This window comes from Phaenicophaeus curvirostris, chromosome 2, assembly GCF_032191515.1.
Source record: "Phaenicophaeus curvirostris isolate KB17595 chromosome 2, BPBGC_Pcur_1.0, whole genome shotgun sequence".
Classification (NCBI taxonomy): domain Eukaryota; kingdom Metazoa; phylum Chordata; class Aves; order Cuculiformes; family Cuculidae; genus Phaenicophaeus; species Phaenicophaeus curvirostris.
The window spans coordinates 50,694,932-50,713,575 of record NC_091393.1 but is presented as its reverse complement, the minus strand read 5'-3'; the positions used below and the strand labels follow the sequence as shown (position 1 = coordinate 50,713,575).

At 39.4% G+C, this 18,644-nt stretch overlaps 1 protein-coding gene across 1 annotated transcript; it reads left to right on the top strand.

Moving 5' to 3' along the window:
- The first annotated feature begins 3,223 nt into the window (after positions 1–3,223).
- NMBR (neuromedin B receptor) lies at positions 3,224–18,436 on the top strand. The gene is made up of 3 exons (XM_069850981.1): positions 3,224–3,639; positions 15,440–15,788; positions 18,019–18,436. Exons 1-3 carry the CDS (start codon positions 3,224–3,226, stop codon positions 18,418–18,420), a joined length of 1,167 nt encoding a protein of 388 aa, XP_069707082.1. The 3' UTR covers positions 18,421–18,436.
- Positions 18,437–18,644: the final 208 nt, after the last annotated feature.

Sequence of the window (18,644 nt, the reverse complement as noted above, 5' to 3'; positions counted from 1 at the left end):
GTCTGTTTAATCTCAAAAGCATAGTTTGAAAAATTAAGATATAAGCATGATGAATCATTCTAGCACTCTATTGTATATTCTCTGTGTCCATTCATGCAGACTTAATCAAGAAGAATTACCTTATTTATGTTTGCTGCAGCTTTGCCAGGCCTTGGAGGACACAAACTACTGCTTGCAGCCAAGAGCTTTGAGGTCTTAGTACTGCCAGCGGACACAGCTCACGTCTTACTACAGAGTGTAACTGCTTCTTCTGTTATCTGGAGTCTTGAAGGATAAAGGGCTGCATAGCACACATGTGACATCTTATCTGTTAGTTAGCTGCTTCTCAGAACTTGCCCCTGAGCGGCCACTCAGCATTTCCCTTTTGAATTTATCTAGTTTGCTAGCTTATGCCAATTGTGACATTCTCTACACAAATCCACAACAATTTTTCATTTCCAAGTTGCTGCAGTGCCTGTCCCGTAGTGTTGCACTCCCCGACATGATCTGTCTGTGCTGGCTTATTTCAGCCTATGCACAGTTTGTTTCCAATGAAGGAGAATTACCTTTGGCATCCTCTATCCCTCTCTCCTTTGCTCTTGTGCTAAGTACTGTCTTACAACTGCACAATAAGATTGTTTCTAGGCTATAATCTGAAATAGCATCAAAGAGTTGGATAGATTCTTTTGTTTGAAAAGGGAATGATGAGCAGTTTTTATGTGGGGATCCAAATCCTGGCTGGTTTATGTCAGGGTCTGTGGATCTTTTCCCTGTCCTTTTTGCCTCTACAGGAAATTTTATTTGTGCCATGTGAGTATATTCCCTTGTCTTTATGCAGACATCCGTTGCATGACAGTAGAAGCATAATCTAGCTTTCTGTTTCCTTTGAGCTGGAGACACAGTCTCCAAAGCTTATTTCCTGGATGTTCGGAGTTCTGAAAATACCGATTAGATAAAATTAATGACAAAAAACAGGGACAAAAATTCCCACTAAATATGTTCCCAATTCCTCCATCTTACAAATTCCATCCTTTGGACTAATGGACAGGCAAAAATTATTAGGGTAGAAGAAATTCTCCTGGAAGGCAGCAGTAGGAGTGGTGGTGTGCAACAAAAAGCAAGTGACCTCACCTTTATCCTCACAAACATCAAGAAATTTATGCCAATAGAAGCTTTTAAAGTGTTCTGTTGATATTTATGGAAAAAGACTCAGCTTCTTGATGTCTCAGGTAAGTCAGTATCAAAGACATGTTGACTTTAAACAGTTCTCCCAGTGGGAAACTTAGTGATTGTTCACATATAAGCCCATTTTCAAATAAATTAGTGAAACGACTATAGCCTGGGGTCATAGTTAAATATACATATTGAATACAACCAATAGAAATAAAAAATACAAATTTGGACTGTTTGCAGAAACCTGATTATTGATGGTCTTAAAGTTTGTATACACTCAGCAATGTAGAGGGTGCCATCAATTGTGATACAAGCTGACAGTAAGGCTGCCTCGAGGGGAAATTCAACACCGTGTGGAGGAAATGATCTGTAACAAGAATCGCTTACAGACAAGCTCTGTGACAATTCCTATCAGCCCCCTAGTGGTAAGGGCAAAGTCTCTAACCCGATCGTTTCTGAGGACTAAGCACCAGCTGGGTTTTCTAATAAACTAATCAGCTTTATATGAATCAGCGACTTACACAAGTTTAAAACATTTATATATTCAGGAAAGTGAGAAGGAACACAAAGATCTATCAATAGATACAGAGAGGTTTAACTTTTAAGAAGCAGTAATACATTTTGTTTGACAATCTTAGTAAAAGGTTAGAGGTGGTTGATTCACCTTCCCTGGAAGTGTTTAAGGCACGGGTGGACGAGGTGCTAAGGGGCATGGGTTAGTGTTTGATAGGAATGGTTGGACTCGATGATCCGGTGGGTCTCTTCCAACCTGGTTATTCTATGATTCTATGATTAAGATAAATCCTGCATGTCTTTTAAATTTCATTCCTACACTGAACAGCGTACCAGGTCAGGCTATGTATTACTGCATATGTGACATGCTTCTGGTATTTCAATGGTTAAACTCTCCAACTTCAGCAAGTCCTCTGTGCATTCATTCACTTTCTCCTTACAGCTATCATAAACCCACAGGGCTTTAAGAGATGTGGTTTAATAATATGAATAAGCAGGTTCACTGCAAGCTCATACATCCTTCCTTTGGAGAAAAGGAAGGTGAAAATCACTCTGCTGAGAATGTTATTGGCAAATGCTGTTAATCCTCTGCCTTAGCTCTCTGTCTTGAAAACTTCAGTACAGGAGGTCTGTCTCTCAGCACCACGACTTCTGCTGGAAAGAGCTATTTGGAAAGCCTATGCATGTGCAGACACTGGGAAGTAAAAGTATCACCTCAGTGAAAGGTAAGAAACACCAGGGATAAGTGCTGTGCTTCAGAGAGGCATACATTTATTCTCCTCTGTGTTATTTGCATAGTATTTAATGGATAAAACACATCTCCTATAACCATTTTTATAATCGAGACCAACATGAAATGCAACTTTGCAAATCAAACAGTGAAACTTTAAAGGTGGCTGATATCTTTGAGAAGGGCTATTCAGAGCTGGACGAGAAGAATAAAACCTCTTCATCTCCAAGTCCTTTCGCTCCCCTTCACTCTGTGTTTCAACGCGCTATGGTTTCGCCTGGGTAAGAGGCTGGAAGATGGGTATCCCGGTGGCGGAGAGCTCTCGGGGCTGCTCCAGGAGAGCAGAGGAGGGAGGAGAAGCCTCCCGCGCCCTTCGTCACTGTGGGTGGCTCGGACCCCGCGGGACGGTGGCTTCTCCGCTTGCAGGAGGAGAGGCGGGGCGGCTCCTCCCCGCACCCGGTATAAATGGGGGCAGCGGAGCAGGGAGCGGGCTGGGTTTGCGGCTCGGCAGCACCGGCCCCGCTGGACAGCGCCTCGCGGGCCCTGGGGCGGGCGATGCCCCGGAGAGAAGGGCCTCGCCCTCCCGCCCCTCCCTGGAAGCGGCTGGTGCCCAGAGCCCAGAGGGAGCGGCACGGAATTTTTTATGTCCCCCTCGCATTGCCCCGGCGGACGGTGCCCCGTCTGCGTTTCTGAGGGGAGAAAACTCGGCAGGGGAAGAAAGGCTGGAGGGAAGAGGGGAACGTTGGTTGACTTGCAGAGAGGTGAAGCTTTCCGGCGACTCCCGCTGCAGTTCGCACTGGACACCTGCAGTCCACCTGAAGCTGGAGGATGGAGACAGAGCTGCCACCCGACCTCACGGCAATGCCCCTCTGGGGGAATGGGAGCATCCAGCTGGTGCCAGACACAACCCTGCTGCCCCTGGGACAGGGCTCAGCTATGTTCACCATCCGCTGCGTGATCCCTTCGCTTTACCTGCTCATCATCACTGTGGGCTTGCTGGGCAACATCACTCTCATGAAAATTTTCATCTCTAACAGTGCCATGAGGAGCGTGCCCAACATCTTCATCTCCAGCCTTGCTGCTGGTGATCTGCTGCTGCTAGTGACCTGTGTGCCTGTGGATGCCTCCCGGTATTTCTCTGAGGAGTGGCTCTTTGGGGAGGTGGGCTGCAAGCTCATCCCTGCCATCCAGCTCACCTCTGTAGGTGTCTCTGTCTTCACCCTCACCGCCCTCAGTGCTGACAGGTAGGAAAGCTGGGCTGCCCCTTCACAGCCCTCTGCAGTTTGGGCTAAGGCTGGCTGGATCTGGCATGAAAGGTAAAGAGTATCTCTGATCAGGTATCCCATGCTTGCAATCCCATTATTCCACCTTGTGAGATACCAGTGAGTCTGGTTGGAACTAGCAAGTTAAAGGGTTTTTGGAGATGGATAGACCTGGGCCTCCAGCTTCCAGGGTGCTGCAAGAACTGGGTTTATTCCTGTCTTATGCACCTCTGGGATGCTCCTGTATTGAAGCCGTATTCATTAGAGGAAGGTTTTAGACCGTAAATATAATCCATGACAAATCGCGAGCAGCTTGAACCAAGTCAAATACAGAGTTCTTTTTAATAGATTTATTTATTTCTGCTGAGAAAGAGTGTGCATGTGTGTGTGTGTTTGTACCCTAGTGGAAGAGCAGGTTACCAAAAGTGACTGTCAGAATTAGTTCAGCCTCTGGGAATTCAGATTATCAAACTGTTCTGTTGTAATTGTCATTCTTTAAGCCTTTGGTTTAAAGTATTCATTTTGGCATCTTCTGAACTTATGGAAAGGGAACGGAAAAAAAAAAATCCCCCCAAACTAGAAAGTAACAAATTGATGGACAGCAAGCTTTTCCTTCCCACTGATATAAATGGATACTTAAGGGGTTTATAGCATCTGGATGGCTGTTAGACTGTGCTTCAGGCTCTGAAAGACAAAATCTTGCAGTGTAATTGGCATCTTAAATTAGATGAAATTATTCTTCTTTCCTTATCTAAACACTTTTTTTTCAGCCAGAAATTAGAGTATTTAATTCTTTCTCTATCAGAAATGCCCCGTTTTCTCTTGTAGGATTAAAAGCTGAATAAATGCATTACACTGGTGCTTGATGTAAAGGCTTGATTTTATTAATATTTCTTCATACTTATGCTAATGTTTCATCTAAACTTTTAATCCACTTTTTATAGAGTATAACTGTAATTTATTTCTTTTTTTTCAGCCAGTTCAGTAAAACGTTGATTCCACCTGACAGTAGTCTTCCGTGGCCATCAATTTCAGTGGTGTTTGAATCAGGACCTAAAATGCTTGTGTGTAGAGACTTTGTAACATATGAAAATGGATTGTATTTTTGAAGAAGAGTTTGAAAAACATACTTTAAAGTGAACTCCTGTAACTCCCTGATTGCCTCTGTTAGACTATGTCAAAAACTGTTCTTGGAGAGCTAAGCAAACCTTGCAGTTTTCTTTCTTCTCTATTTCCACTCTTTAAAATTGTGATTGTGATATCTTATTTGAAAAGGGAAGAAATTATTTGCAGAGGAAATCATGTCTGTAGTGAAATATAATGTGTTGGAATGCTGTTGGTTTAGTATGTAAGGATTCATTCATTTACTTTTTATATAGCTTTGGAGCATTCGGTGTTTGATTTTTTTTCCATATAGTTTTGCCTCCTCCTTTTAATATCAGTAACGATTCTAGGAGTAATAATGTTGAATCTGTTTACACAGGATATATTTAGAATCACACATCCTAGAAAATATCTACAGATGATGTACTGTGACCATATAACTTCATACTAAAAACGTTCCTCCAAAATTTCGGAGCCCAAAATTTATGCAAATATCAGAAAATCAGAATTACTATTTAAATTTAAAATTTAGAATTTAAAAACTCTGTTTCTTTACCCTCTGTAGTTATGTTTTCAGCTACTAAGAAAAAAACCCCATTTCTTCTTCCTTCAGAAGAGCAACCACTGATTTCAGGGACCAGTGTGTTATCTCCTAGGGGCCCAAGTAATCTCTGAGTGAAGCTGGCTGGACTCCTAGTGGAGTCTGAGTTGGACTCATGTCTACTTTTTTGTATGACACGTGTTGAGCTAAAGGGGAGGCAGTGGTGTGGAGAGATTTTTATCATGCTAATTTGTGGATCATAAGATCTGACATCTTGATCAGATTGGGTTATGGGGAAACTGTATGTGCAATTCTGCTGGCAAATCAGACGTGGTGGCAGCATCCTGCACCCAAGAGGTGATGAAGAGGTGAGGTCTGGCTGGGGGCAGTGTTTTCTCCAGATGAGTAAATCTAGCATAGGATGTTCCCAGTTTGGAAGCAGTATTGTCACTAAAAATGTTCCATTACAATCCAATGCATATTTGGTCTGGTATACAATGTCTTCTCAGTGACTACTTATTCCACAGATAATGCTCAAAGTATGTTTTAATATATGATGATTAAAGCCTTTCCTGCTTTTTACTCCATATTACCACAGGACTGTATAGAACTGCAGGCACTGATTACACTAAGGAATAGATTTAAAATATTTAGAGTTCTTTACGGTGTGCCTGCATGAATTTGGATAAAGGAGGTTGTCTTAGTTTCCATGTCGCCCATACCCATCCCAGGAATAGTACCTGGTCCCCTCAATCAGCCTTTTCCAGCCCTGAGCTCCTGTGGGTCTGGCTGCCAGTTGTGTGTGGTGGTGCCCTGCTGCAGCCCTACGTGTTCTGAAGCAGAATGGGGTGGAAGGTCAACAGCAACGGTGGGGATGGTTGCAGAAGAGACGATGCAGTAGTGGCATTCGTGGTGCAGTGTGTTAGCATCAGAGGAGGGTGTGATCTCCCTCTCCTCTGGGGTGCAGAAGGCAGCACAGGAATAGTGTTGCTAAGCCAGCTGTCCCCTCTCACTGCCATGCAGGAGATGTGTAGGGACAGCACCTCTGCCCTTCATGGCCACTGCTCCTATCCGTTTGCCTCTATTTCAGAGAAACCAGACCACTTCTAGAAACCTTACTATTTCTATGGTTTTAAAAAAGAGAGGGTGGATTGCACGAAAGGAAAATCTATTAATTGCAGTGGATGGCAAATGAAAAAGGAAGAGGGCCGAGAGACAAAAATGTACAAAACAAAACCAAATCAACAAGGAAATTAAGGGAGCCATTGGGCAGAACACCCTGAACAGCACTCAGTGAAACCTGAAAGTGCCCACAGAGCTGGTGTGTAATGACCAGGGGTGGAATTCTTAGAGATGTGGTGGGACAAGGAAATAAAAATGGATTCCATTGTTGAGCCTGCTTTTCCAGGGGCCGTGGACTGCAGTTTTGGCCAGGGCTAATGGATGTCTATGAGAAAGTCCCAGGACTTCGTGGGGTCTTGAATAAGGAAGGTAAAAATAAAGGGGTGAGAGGAGAATTGTAGCCAGAGGGAATGCAGCATGACACATGAAGAAAATATCTGCCCGTGTCTCCTCACTGCAAAAAAGGCAGAAGTGAGGGATGAAACTGGCTTGAACTATGCCTGGCTTAAACCATCCCATGAACTTGGTCAGTGCTCCAAGGAATGTTTTTCAGATTTATGCTCATGGTAGACCATGCAGTTAGCTCAGAATGCAAAGTGGTCCCATGGGTTCCTCATCTTCTTCTCAAGGTGAGATATCTTCCTGTTTTGTGCCTGAAAAGGGATCTCGGGTAAGGAAGTGAAGTGCAAGTGTGGAAACATGTTTGCAAGGTGTTTTTCAGAGTGAGAGATCTGGATGAAACAAACTTTAGTGTAGAGAGGTGACTTTGGTGTAGAGAGGTGGCTGGAAGAGCTCAGGGACAGTGGATTAAGAATGAATAGTACAGTGTGCACCTCTGGCCACCACTGCATTATTGTGTATGCTGATGAGGAGTAACTATAACCACAAAATGCCAAGTGAGCTGGGGCGAACAGACTTTGAAGGAATAAATGGCAGCTTCTTAAAATATCTGTCATTTATGCCTCCTTTTTTATGTGATCTGTAAAAAAAAAATACTATCAAATTTAGTTCTGCTACTTTTTCTAGATTTAATTTCCTTTTTAATGAAGGGTTTAAGTGTGTTAGCTCAAATGCAGTCCTGTTGGACTCTAATGAAAACAGTGAAGATCAACAGTGGAGTAACTCACCCTACTGCAACAGAAATAGTATATTCTTTGTTTTTTTTTCCTAGAAAATGTAACAGAAAGACACTTTTGATGGGATAAATACTTGATTACCTACATAACAGAGTTGTTTTTCATTACTGCCGTGTCTCCTTTCCTATATCTTAATAACAAAGGACTTTGAAAACTTAAATTCATACTTAAAGAACTAATTACAGCACCTGACTGAAATGCTTAAAATTTATTCTGTAGATTTGCGTAGCTGAACTATTTAATCCTTTTTTGTTTGTTTCTATTATTTCTCTGTTGATTTGCTTTAGATTTGGAAGATTGCAGCCTCTGTTTTTAAAAGTGTAAGAAGACTCAAAAAAGTTTTTTGGAAAGTTTAATATTAATGTGCTGACTTCTGACTGCAACTGATAACAAAAAACATTTTGGCTCACTTTGCATGTATGAGTCTCCCGCCCATTGGGGGACTGTGGAAGCGTTTTGAATACAGTCAGAAGTGTGAAAAGGTGCCCTAGTAACTACTTAAGATTTTTCATTAGTAAAATCACCCTTAATAAATATTTCTTCTTGTCTTCTTCAGAATTTATTTAAAGTTTATTCTTTTGTAATGTCAGATGCAGATTCAAGCTTTGGAGACCTCTAAAATCTTCATTTCTTATTACATGTAGCAGAGGATGTGAAGCAGGAAGGTGGACATGATATCCTTTTAAGCTCTAATAGCTGAGATTCGGGGACTAAAGAGCTTTTACTAGGAAGGTAGTAATAAATGACATCTTAAAATTACTTATAATTAATCAAAGAATAAAGAAATAAAAAAAGGTAAAGTGAAATATTATCTCTAAGAGAAAAACAATGCCTTCATTGTATGTAGTAGATGGGAAAACAAAATTATATGGAACCAGTAAAAGTATGAAATCTATGAGTATGTATCTTAGAAACCCTAAATGGGTAAATGTATTGCATGAATGACTTATTGAAGTACATTAAAAGACATGATGCTCCAGATGTTTCTCTGACTGTCAGCTATAGCAATATGGTTATAATTATGCAATAACTGGCAAAGCAAAAAAAGCATAAGAGAGATTGGGAAGGCTTTGTCTCTCATATTTTGTTCAGCTCACCCTCTAGTTTATGCAAACACAACTCACTGATTAAAGCTTGCCACAGCACCTTTGTCAAGTTAAACATTGCCTGTCCCAAACGCAAAATGTTCTAGTTCTTTTATATCTATTACATACAGCTAAAAGGAATATGATGGAAAATACTCCAGATACTCCAGAAAGAAAAAAGGGATGGCACCCCATCCTCCCCTCCCACCAGCAATGCAGTAGGAATTTTGTGTCTGGAGTAGATTAAGCAATCGCCCATTTTAGGCTAAGTTTGTTGAAGTCAGGCAATTCAAATCAGCTGTTGAAGTTCCTCTTGTGACCATCTTTATACAGCTGAAAATGATTTCTCACCAAATAACATTTTCCTCCCATGTCAGGCAAATTTTTCTCAAGCTTTATTCAGACAAAGGCATATGTTAAACTCCTGCCTTTGTCCATGTGTCCCGTGTGTTCTTTAACTCATACAGAAAAAGCTTACTCCTGAGGATGGCAAAGGGAGATATGGCTGTGGTGCTTATCTCAGCCAGTGATCAATGCAATGTCCATATTATGCTAGCAGCAGCCAACTTTCATAGAATCATAGAATAACCAGGTTGGAAGAGACCCACCGGATCATCGAGTCCAACCATTCCTATCAAACACTAAACCATTCCCCTTAGCACCTCATCCACCCGTGCCTTAAACACCTCCAGGGAAAGTGACTCGACCACCTCCCTGGGCAGCCTGTTCCAGTTCCCAATGACCCTTTCTGTGAAGAATTTTTTCCTAATGTCCTAATGTCTGGTGGAGCTTGAGGCCATTCCCTCTTGTCCTGTCCCCTGTCACTTGGGAGTGTAAATCCCTCCCCTCCCCTCTCCTCTCCTTCCCTTTAATGGAGGTTTGGTTATTTAGTTCTACCTACCTTGTAACATCTTTCAAAACCATCTGACTATATAATGTTGTCCTCAATAGTTACATTGCCTGCTATTGCATGGACTGGTAGTGAATGCATTGAGGAAATGGGAGAAATTGTTTTGTTACAGCAACAATTTTACAAAGGTAAACTGGCACTGAGCATATTTTACACTCAGGACTTCTGCTTCTAGGCACTTTAGTTTCTGTAACTGATATTTTTATTGACCTTCTGCTCCAGCAGTGATGATTTCATGAGATCTTCTCCATTCAAGTATGTGTGGATATCATTGCTGCGAGGCATGAAGTAAGCACGTTGTGGATATGCAGATAGGCATGTCTTTCTCATCAATATAAAGGCGGAGATACAACAGAATTTTGATCAATCCCATTTGGGGAAGTGTTTCTCTTTCCTCAAACTCTTATGACCCTTCAAGATTCAGAATATAAACTCTGAAAGAATAAGACAAAGTTAGTATGTGGCTTTCTAAGATTTTTTTTCTTACAATAGGATTATAAGGAGAAGTAATATGACTAAATGGAAATCTGAGCACTAGGGGGACAAACCCAAACAGTGTCCCCTTCCCTTCCTTCCCCTGGAAATCTGCTGATTTTTGATGTAAGAATATGTTCATCAGTCACTTGGAATTATCAAACTTAGGTATAAATCTACTGAGAATACAGACATATATGAACTTTTCTGAATAATAAGCAATTAAATCTTTTACTGCTTTCAGGAGAAGAACTGAACAAATTACTCATGGTGCTTGTGCAGTTATAAATAAATGGGCTTAGACAAGAAGAACCAAAAAGCCAGATTTCAGGCAGTGAGGTAGCATTGCCAGACTGGTATGAGATTGTAAGAAATATAGTTATCTAATGTGAGATGAATGGTGAGAGAAAGAAGTAACAAGACAAAAACTGATAATGAAAGAAAAAAATATTTTCTCCGAAACACTGTGTGGGCAAGACAGGTAATATATTTCATGCAGAACCCTCCCCCCATCCTGGGACACTTATGTTTTGATTCTTTAGGGTGGAGAAATCACTGTCCAAAAGATTAAATGCCTTCTTTCTTGTTGAAATAGTATTGACAGGTTTTGGCTCAACAGAGGGTATTTCTGTAAAGTGGAAAACTTTTTCTACTTAGGAAAATCTTGATATTTTCCCCCGAGAAACACAGAACACACGTCATTGACATTAATTTTGATTGTGTTTACACATGGTCTGCTAGTTTTCATTGCAAATACTGTTCATTATGTTCAGCTATCAGACCTCTGAGATGCTCAGTCCTGGTGAATGCAATTCTCTGTGCTTAAGAGATAAGCACAGAATGAAAATATTTGGACTAAGTATTAAAAAATTAAGAAATCTACTTTAAATGTCTAGATTTTGTAAGAATAAAATAGAATAAATGTGAATCTCAAACTGTCTGTGTATTGTGAAAGGAATTTCCACAACAGTGGATGTCAAAGGATTCCACATTGTTCTCGGCTAGATAAATTGTTCTCCTCCTAAAGACGCGATTGCAGTTGAGTCAACGGAATTGCCTGTATAAGGAAAAGGGATTTGGACCATCCAAAATTTCATTCTTTAGTGGAGTGTAATACAACTGGACATGGTATTAATGTTTGTAAAAACTATTGACCATAAAGCCATGTTTCGTATTCATATATATTTGTATTCTTTTGTAGTTTTATGCTAAGTGCTGTGTTTTTGTACGTTGAATCTCCATGCAATGACACAATAAAAAGCTAGCATATAAATGGTTTTGATAAACGACTCTAGTTTGCAGGAAATGAAGTACTATGACACAGCAACTTCACTTAAAACAGAATAATAAGGTAACCAATCTCTCCGGCTCCAGGATTAAAATGCAAGTTAAATCAAAGTAGTATGAATCTACCCTACCTGAATTAGATCTCTGCTTGGTTTATGACACTTCATTATTTTATTTATCTATTTGCATTGTGATGACATGCAGGAAACTAAGTAGTATGTTAGGGTCCCGTTTGTGGTAGGTGCTATATGAATGGGCACAAGAAGAAAATCATTTACCTAAAGGGTAGTGGAGACAACAAGACTTACAGAAACAAAAGGACAAGGAAATACTGAAGCAATCCTGCTGAGAATGGTAGGCTGTAATCATAGTCCAGGGGCTGCCTAAAGGGGCATTGTTTTGGTTTTTTCTTTTTAATTTGTTTTTTGAAGGTCATCACAAAAAGGTGTTCTAGGAAAAAGAGGTAGCAATGCAATGGAAGAGCAGTTTAGGACTAATCATAGAGCAGCTCTTTTTGAAGCCAAGTGTGTTGGAGGGGAATAGCATTGTCAGTGCAGCAGAGATGGGAACAGAGATTTCCACTCTAATTGGGACCTCAGAAATACCTTTCTGGAGGACTTTGAAAACAAAGAAGGGGAGAAGTAGGTAGGCTATACTGGAGTTTAGAAGGTAGAGAGATGTAACTCTGGAGGAAAGGGATATTCTTTCTTTTCATCAGTTTTTTGAGGTTGCTTAGAAAGGAGGACGTTATCATAGAATAACCAGGTTGGAAGTGATCCACCGGATCATCGAGTACAACCATTGCTTCATAATGAAAATATGCTATAAAACCAAAACCAATATCTGCAGAATGGGCAAGTTTGTGCTTGTGTCTGTTGGCAGAAACCAACAGACAGAAACCAACACCTCCAAAGAAAGGAAACTTATTATAAAAGTATTTCCTGATTTGTGGTGCTTTCTCAGCAGTGATAACGATAGAGGATGTAGGAAGACAGAATTTACATGAAGGCTTTTAATTAAATGCATATTTATAGTTATTCCCTGAACTTCATGGCTACCTATAATTTTCTTTTTTCATCAATGAAGGAGAAAATGGATTTTGCTTACTAATTTGAGTGAATCTTTTACACCCTTACTGTAATTTACTGATGTTGTTTTATTGATAGAAAATATGCACTTTGTAAAAGTTGGTTGTATGTTTTTAGCCTTACTTTGGTTTTATATAAAGGAAAAGGCTGAGTGTTCTTTTTGGAAAGACATCTAATTAGACTCAATTTACATTTGATTTTATCTGTAACCTGTCCCTTTCTACTCTGTATCTTTTCAGAGACGTAAACAAGATGACAGATTTCATAAAGCACTTAGTGCTTTTTCCTTGCCATTGACATCAAGTACTGTGCATGGCTGAGTCCTAGGAAGAAGTGTTCCATCTTGTAGTCAGCTGGAGTAGCAAGTAGAATTTTGATAGGATTAAGAAGATTTTTGGGGGGCTGTAGTCAGCTTTTTTTTCGTGAAAAAGTGCACTCTGCCCTAATGCTTTCTATCTTGGAGTTAGTTGTAACTCAGGGGAAGGCATGTTTTTTGCTGAAATGATATATTTACCAAGGCAAAAACATTTCCACATCTTCTGCTAATGTAAGAGCTTCTGAAAGGTCTACCATTTAGATATTAACCAGACCAAATACTGCTAAAACAATTGTCATTCTCGTTGTCTTGGGTCATAGGGCTTTGGTCAAAACAATTTGAAGCGCTGCAATGGGAAAAGTGAGGAAAAAAATGTATAAAGCGTAATTTTTATCCAAGGTCTTCCCCCCTGCTCCTGCAAAGTCCCCAGACCAGCTCTTCTCCAGCAATGTAAAGTTGTAAAGAAATGAACAGATGTAAGGACTTGACGTCACCTCAGTTGAATGAAGTAGAAGGTCTGTCTTTATGTAATAAAATCAGGGCAGACAGCAATAGGAAGCAAATGATTGAATAATAAGGTCACAGTTTGTGCTGGAGAGTGTTCATGCTTTGTGCAGAAGCTTCTGTCCTTCGTATGGTAGCGTGAAAGGATTTCTTTACAAGCCAGCACCCCAGGACTTTGTTATTGCGTCTTAGAAGAAATGATAAACATGAATTAAAAGAGACAGTTTACAGGGTTTTATTTTCTACTCCATGATATGACAGAAGACACAATACAAATCCTCTCTCTGAGTCTAGAAAGGATATGAACATTAAAAGCCATTATTTTTAATTATTTAGTGATAAGACAATTTATCACAGTTCTGAGGAAGAACATTCCAACGCACATTTTGACTTAAAGACTATCTGAAGTAGAAGTTTGCTAGGGTACAAAGACAAAGCTTTGCTCGAGTTATTTTCCTGGCATAGCCAGTGGCATTGTTGGTTGCCAGGAAACTTACAAGTTGCTGCATGGGGGTAAGAGCTTTTATCCACAGTGCCTCAAACATCTGCTCAAAGTGTTGAGGGGCTATGAGATGCCTGTCAGGATCTGCAAATCAGCCATAAATAGTGTTTGGAATCACTCAATTTCTCATCATTCCCTTCAGTAACTAAGTTATATTTAGCCATAACCAAACCCTTGGTATGTATTTAGACACCTGACCATTCCCACACATATTTATATTTTTATACACATGTACACGTATCTACATGCAAGGATGAGGAGTTTTATCATCAAGTAGAGACATCTAAGTTATAGTTCTCACTATAAGCTCATTGTTTAGCTAATAAAGGAAAATAAACATCTCACAGGATGAATTAATACATCTAAAATCTGAATCATCCTTTGAAAGCGCATCTCCACTGACTAGAAAGACCTTAAGATGAATAAAGTTATCCACCTGGGGTATGAATCTCTCTTGACTCCTTTCTTTCTGTTAAATATTTCTTTCTATAATAAAGTCATTTTTCCATTTCTCAAAACTTGCAATTTTAGAAAAGAACCAGCTATCATAAATTAAATCAAAACTAGAAACAAAAAGTTGAGGAATTAAAAAACCCCAAACTCAGACACAGAAACCTTCCAAATGACCACAACATACACAAACTGAAATATTTTGTTTAGTATTCTGTTTGTAATAAAAACAGACATAATTTTCTTCTACTTTGAAAAAAAAGTTTTCAAAATAAATTAAATATCTAAGCAAACCATTAATGTATCCTGGAATTATTTTTTCAGAGTATATTTGGCCTTTTAACTGACACTCTCTGCAACAATTTTTTCTTTTAATAGAAGAATTCCTGACCAGAGTCTACTTCTATTAATTTATTTTACTTTGCTGTAGCGTGATACATTTTCATTCTCTGCAATTCTTTCTTTTTTTCATTGTAATGGTTATGAAAGTATCAATTCTGCAAAGTTTTATATGTAATCATATATTATGAGGCAGTTTCCCAAAATGCAGAATAAAGCAGAAACTTCAAACTATCAATCTGAAAATGTTTATTTAAGAGTTTAATACTTCTGCACAGGCTGTTGGGAGTCATTCCTGCCTGACTTTATGGAGATGTATGTATTCCAGGCTTTATGTTCAGGAGAGTGTATCTGTGTACAGAAGGGTGTTGGGGTGGAAAGGCAAAACCCACCACAGTAGCCGTTGTTGCTGATCTGGCAGAGGTGGTTAATGCTGACTATTGCCTTGTGCTTCAAGGGGTCTGGTGGAATCTGAAAGTAGGACAGCCATGGTGGTGGGCAGGAGGGACTCCTGGGCTGCAGAAGTGAAGGAAGGAAAGAAACACTAGTGCGCATGTGCTGGTATGAGAGAGGGGTAGAAGTACGGGGGTAGGATGTGCGTTTGTAGATTTGCTAGGAGGATTTGGGGAAAGAAAGCGTGGAGTCATGGCCGCTTCTGTGCTCTCACCAGGCTGGCACAGAATGGGCACCTACAGCTACAGGTTCTATACAGGATTCCTTTTGCCACCTCTGTTGAGTATTTATGCCGATGAAGCCAGTGATTTAGAAAATGTAAATTTAAGAAAGATTACATATCCCTTGTCATTTCAAACAAGAACAAAATATTACATTCTTTTAATATAAAGTATGAAGTAACCTTATGTGTTGCATGTTGAATTCAAAAAGATAAGTTTTAATTTTCATCTGCATTTTGATCAATTTCAGGTACAAAGCAATTGTAAATCCCATGGACATCCAGACCTCCAGTGCAGTGCTATGGACCTGTGTTAAAGCCATTGCCATCTGGGTAATCTCCATGCTCCTAGCAGTTCCTGAAGCAGTATTCTCCGAACTGGCCCATATCAATGACACAGATAATGCCACTTTCACAGCATGCATACCATACCCCATGACAGATGATATGCACCCAAAGATCCATTCTGTGTTAATTTTCCTTGTGTATTTCCTTATTCCCCTTGCCATTATTAGTATCTACTACTATCACATTGCGAAGAGTTTAATAAAAAGTGCTCACAACATCCCTGGAGAATACAGTGAGCATTCCAAAAGACAGGTAAGCAGTTTGCTTTTTACATCCCACTGAAAGATGTATGTGCTATCTACATTTATAAATGAAAGTACAAGAACCATAACATCTTAATTGTTGGATTTCACAGAGGAATAGATTAGTTTACACACGCATGAGTTAAATCGAGGATTATCACAGTTGTTTTCACAGTTACTCAATATTAAGCCTAGTATATAAATGAATATGAGGAAGGAAAAATAAAAATTCAGTGCCACCAATGCATATTACTAATAACAAATAGGGTTGGTATATGTGTTTATATGCATTTTTAGTATAACCTTTACTTCTGTTCTTCCTGAGAAACTGTCTTTTTGTAGTTAATGCTAGTAGTTTCAGCTGTCTCTATATGCAGCCATTTTGGGAAGAAATCAAATATGAACTTGGGAACAAGTGCTGAACATCTGAACAAAAAACATGGACTTTTTCTTTTTTGGCTTTCTCCGTTAATCTTTCCTGAACAGAATCCTGAACTCACACTTTTCTTAATACTCTTTCTATTACATGTGCTGTAAAACTTCCAGTATATCTTCTGTATAATTTTGAGACAAAGCATTTTAAAATGCTAGACAAAGCGAGCTTTCCTGTAAGGCACAGGAAGCAATAAGATAGCAACAGGCTGTTCTTTAGCAGGGACATTTATATATACCAACAGCAGCTTTTGTAAAGCAAGTCCCCTAAACACTTTGCAAAAGTGTTAGTATTGATAGAGAGAAATGATTATACCCTTTAAAACAACACAGAAGTGTTTTCTCTGCTGATATTTTAGAAAATTCCTTTATACTCACTGAAATCTCTTTGCATATATAACATGAGCACATTCTTTTAAAAAGAAAGGCCACATTCCCTCATGCCCTTTTAGGTCAGCATCTCATTTCTACTCTAGTCTGTTTCTTGTCAAAAATTCTTACATATTAGCAGTTCATGTATTATTTTATTTCCCTGTGAAATGCAAAGAGCCTTTTGGCTGAACCCTCAGGATGGAAACAATATTTAATTTATAACACATTTTTGAACCCACATAGATTTTCAAAGTAAGAACATAGTTTTTTTCATTCTACTTAGGGTTTTTTTTTTGTTGTTGTTAATCTATGAGCCTCAGAAGAACAGAAAAATCTGATGTACTTGCAAATCTCCCAGCAAGAGGAAGTAAATTCAGACTTTTGCTATCAACTCGCATTTCTTCAGGCTGTAGTGCAAAAGGGTAATATTCACACTATAACTCTGCACCTTTTAGCCTGCCTTCGCAATCTATCAGAACGCAAATCCTACCAAAGTGGAATGTTAGAGTTTTCCCATCTTTTGTGAATTCCCCACTGGTTTTGGTTTAGATGCAGCCAAGAAAACTACTTACAAATTTATTTCACATATTTTGAAATCCTGTTAGGATAAATTAACTTGGTTTTTTTTCCAGAAAATTGAGAAAAGCCAGAAAATTTTAATTCCTTTGCAGAACTTTAGTGCTTTATACCCATAATAAATCTTTGGGGGGGAATATGTAGAATGTTTCTGCCTCCCTTTGATGCCTTCTACCCAGCCAGTTTCTCTCCCTCTCTCAGTCTGGAATTACCATGTGGGCTTATTTCCCATCAACTTTTCAGCCACTCTGAATACCTCCATTTCTTTCATGTCACTACTGAAGATTCATGGAACCTTTCACTTTACCGTGGATTTAAGATGCCTTAGACTGTGCAATTCAGTTTTGGTGGTTTGCCTAGGAGAGGTGCAAGCTGAGGCATTTGGGCAAAATAATGGGATGTAAGTACCATTGCATAGCTAACAACCTAGCAATGCCTCTACCTTTCCTCACAGTGTCTTTACATTTTAAAGCCAATAGTTTCTAAATAGCTTTTTAACTAAAGCTAAGTTTGAAGCCAAGCATGGAGATCTCATCAGAAAAGGCTATGTTCCATGGCATCCTTTGATGTATGCTTTCAGGATAAAAGCCAGTGCTTACTTGGATCATGAATCAGTCTTGCTGTGTGTAACATACAGAAATAGAGGCCTTCTCTAACTGCAGACAGCTGAAAGTAAACTGAAAGTGGGAAAGGAAAGTAAATGAGATAGAAAAAGTAATTCAGCCCCTGAAGGAAGCATTTTTACTGGCCTTACTTCTGAGGGTTTTCAAAGTTAATATAAAATGCTACATGTTCTAATTAAGTCTGTTATGTGGACTAATTCCATTTGTTGTTCATTTGGGTTCTCTTAATCTTTTTAGATGGAAACTCGGAAGCGTCTGGCAAAAATAGTTCTAGTTTTTGTTGGCTTCTTTGCTATCTGCTGGTTTCCTAACCATGTACTATACATGTACCGATCTTTTAATTACAATGAGATTGATCGATCGGTAGGACATATGGTTGTTACGTTAGTGGCCCGAGTGCTAAGCTTCTGCAACTCTTGCGTCAACCCATTTGCACTGTATTTTCTCAGTGAGAGTTTTAGAAGACATTTCAACAACCAGCTTCACTGCAGGAGGAAAGCTCAGCAAGAGAGACCTGCCAGCTACTTGCACAACTCCTCTGCCATACAAATGACTTCCCTGAAAAGTCATGCCAGGAACACGGTGACTAGCATGACACAACTGAATGGGCACAGCTTGAAACAAGAAATGTCATTATGATTTAATAGGTGTGGTTTTTGACTGTGGAACAGATTTGAACTTTTTCTTTGCAATTTGCAACTAACTTTTGGCTCTCATATGCTTAGACTGTCTCAGTCATCAGTACAGAGGATCTTTTAAAGTCTGGCCAGTCTGAAGTAATTTTGCACCTCGTCTTATGTTTAGATAGAATTGAAGAGTGTTTTATTGAGAAGAAAAAACTGACTGGTTTCATATTTTACTTC

What these genes read in the sequence shown, in the direction of transcription:
- NMBR (XM_069850981.1), top strand. Translation starts at nt 3,224, where the DNA reads ATGGAGACAGAGCTGCCACCCGACCTCACGGCAATGCCCCTCTGGGGG. An exon ending in ACCGCCCTCAGTGCTGACAG is followed by an intron (nt 3,640 to 15,439) that starts GTAGGAAAGCTG and finishes GATCAATTTCAG; the next exon opens with GTACAAAGCAATTGTAAATC. An exon ending in GTGAGCATTCCAAAAGACAG is followed by an intron (nt 15,789 to 18,018) that starts GTAAGCAGTTTG and finishes TAATCTTTTTAG; the next exon opens with ATGGAAACTCGGAAGCGTCT.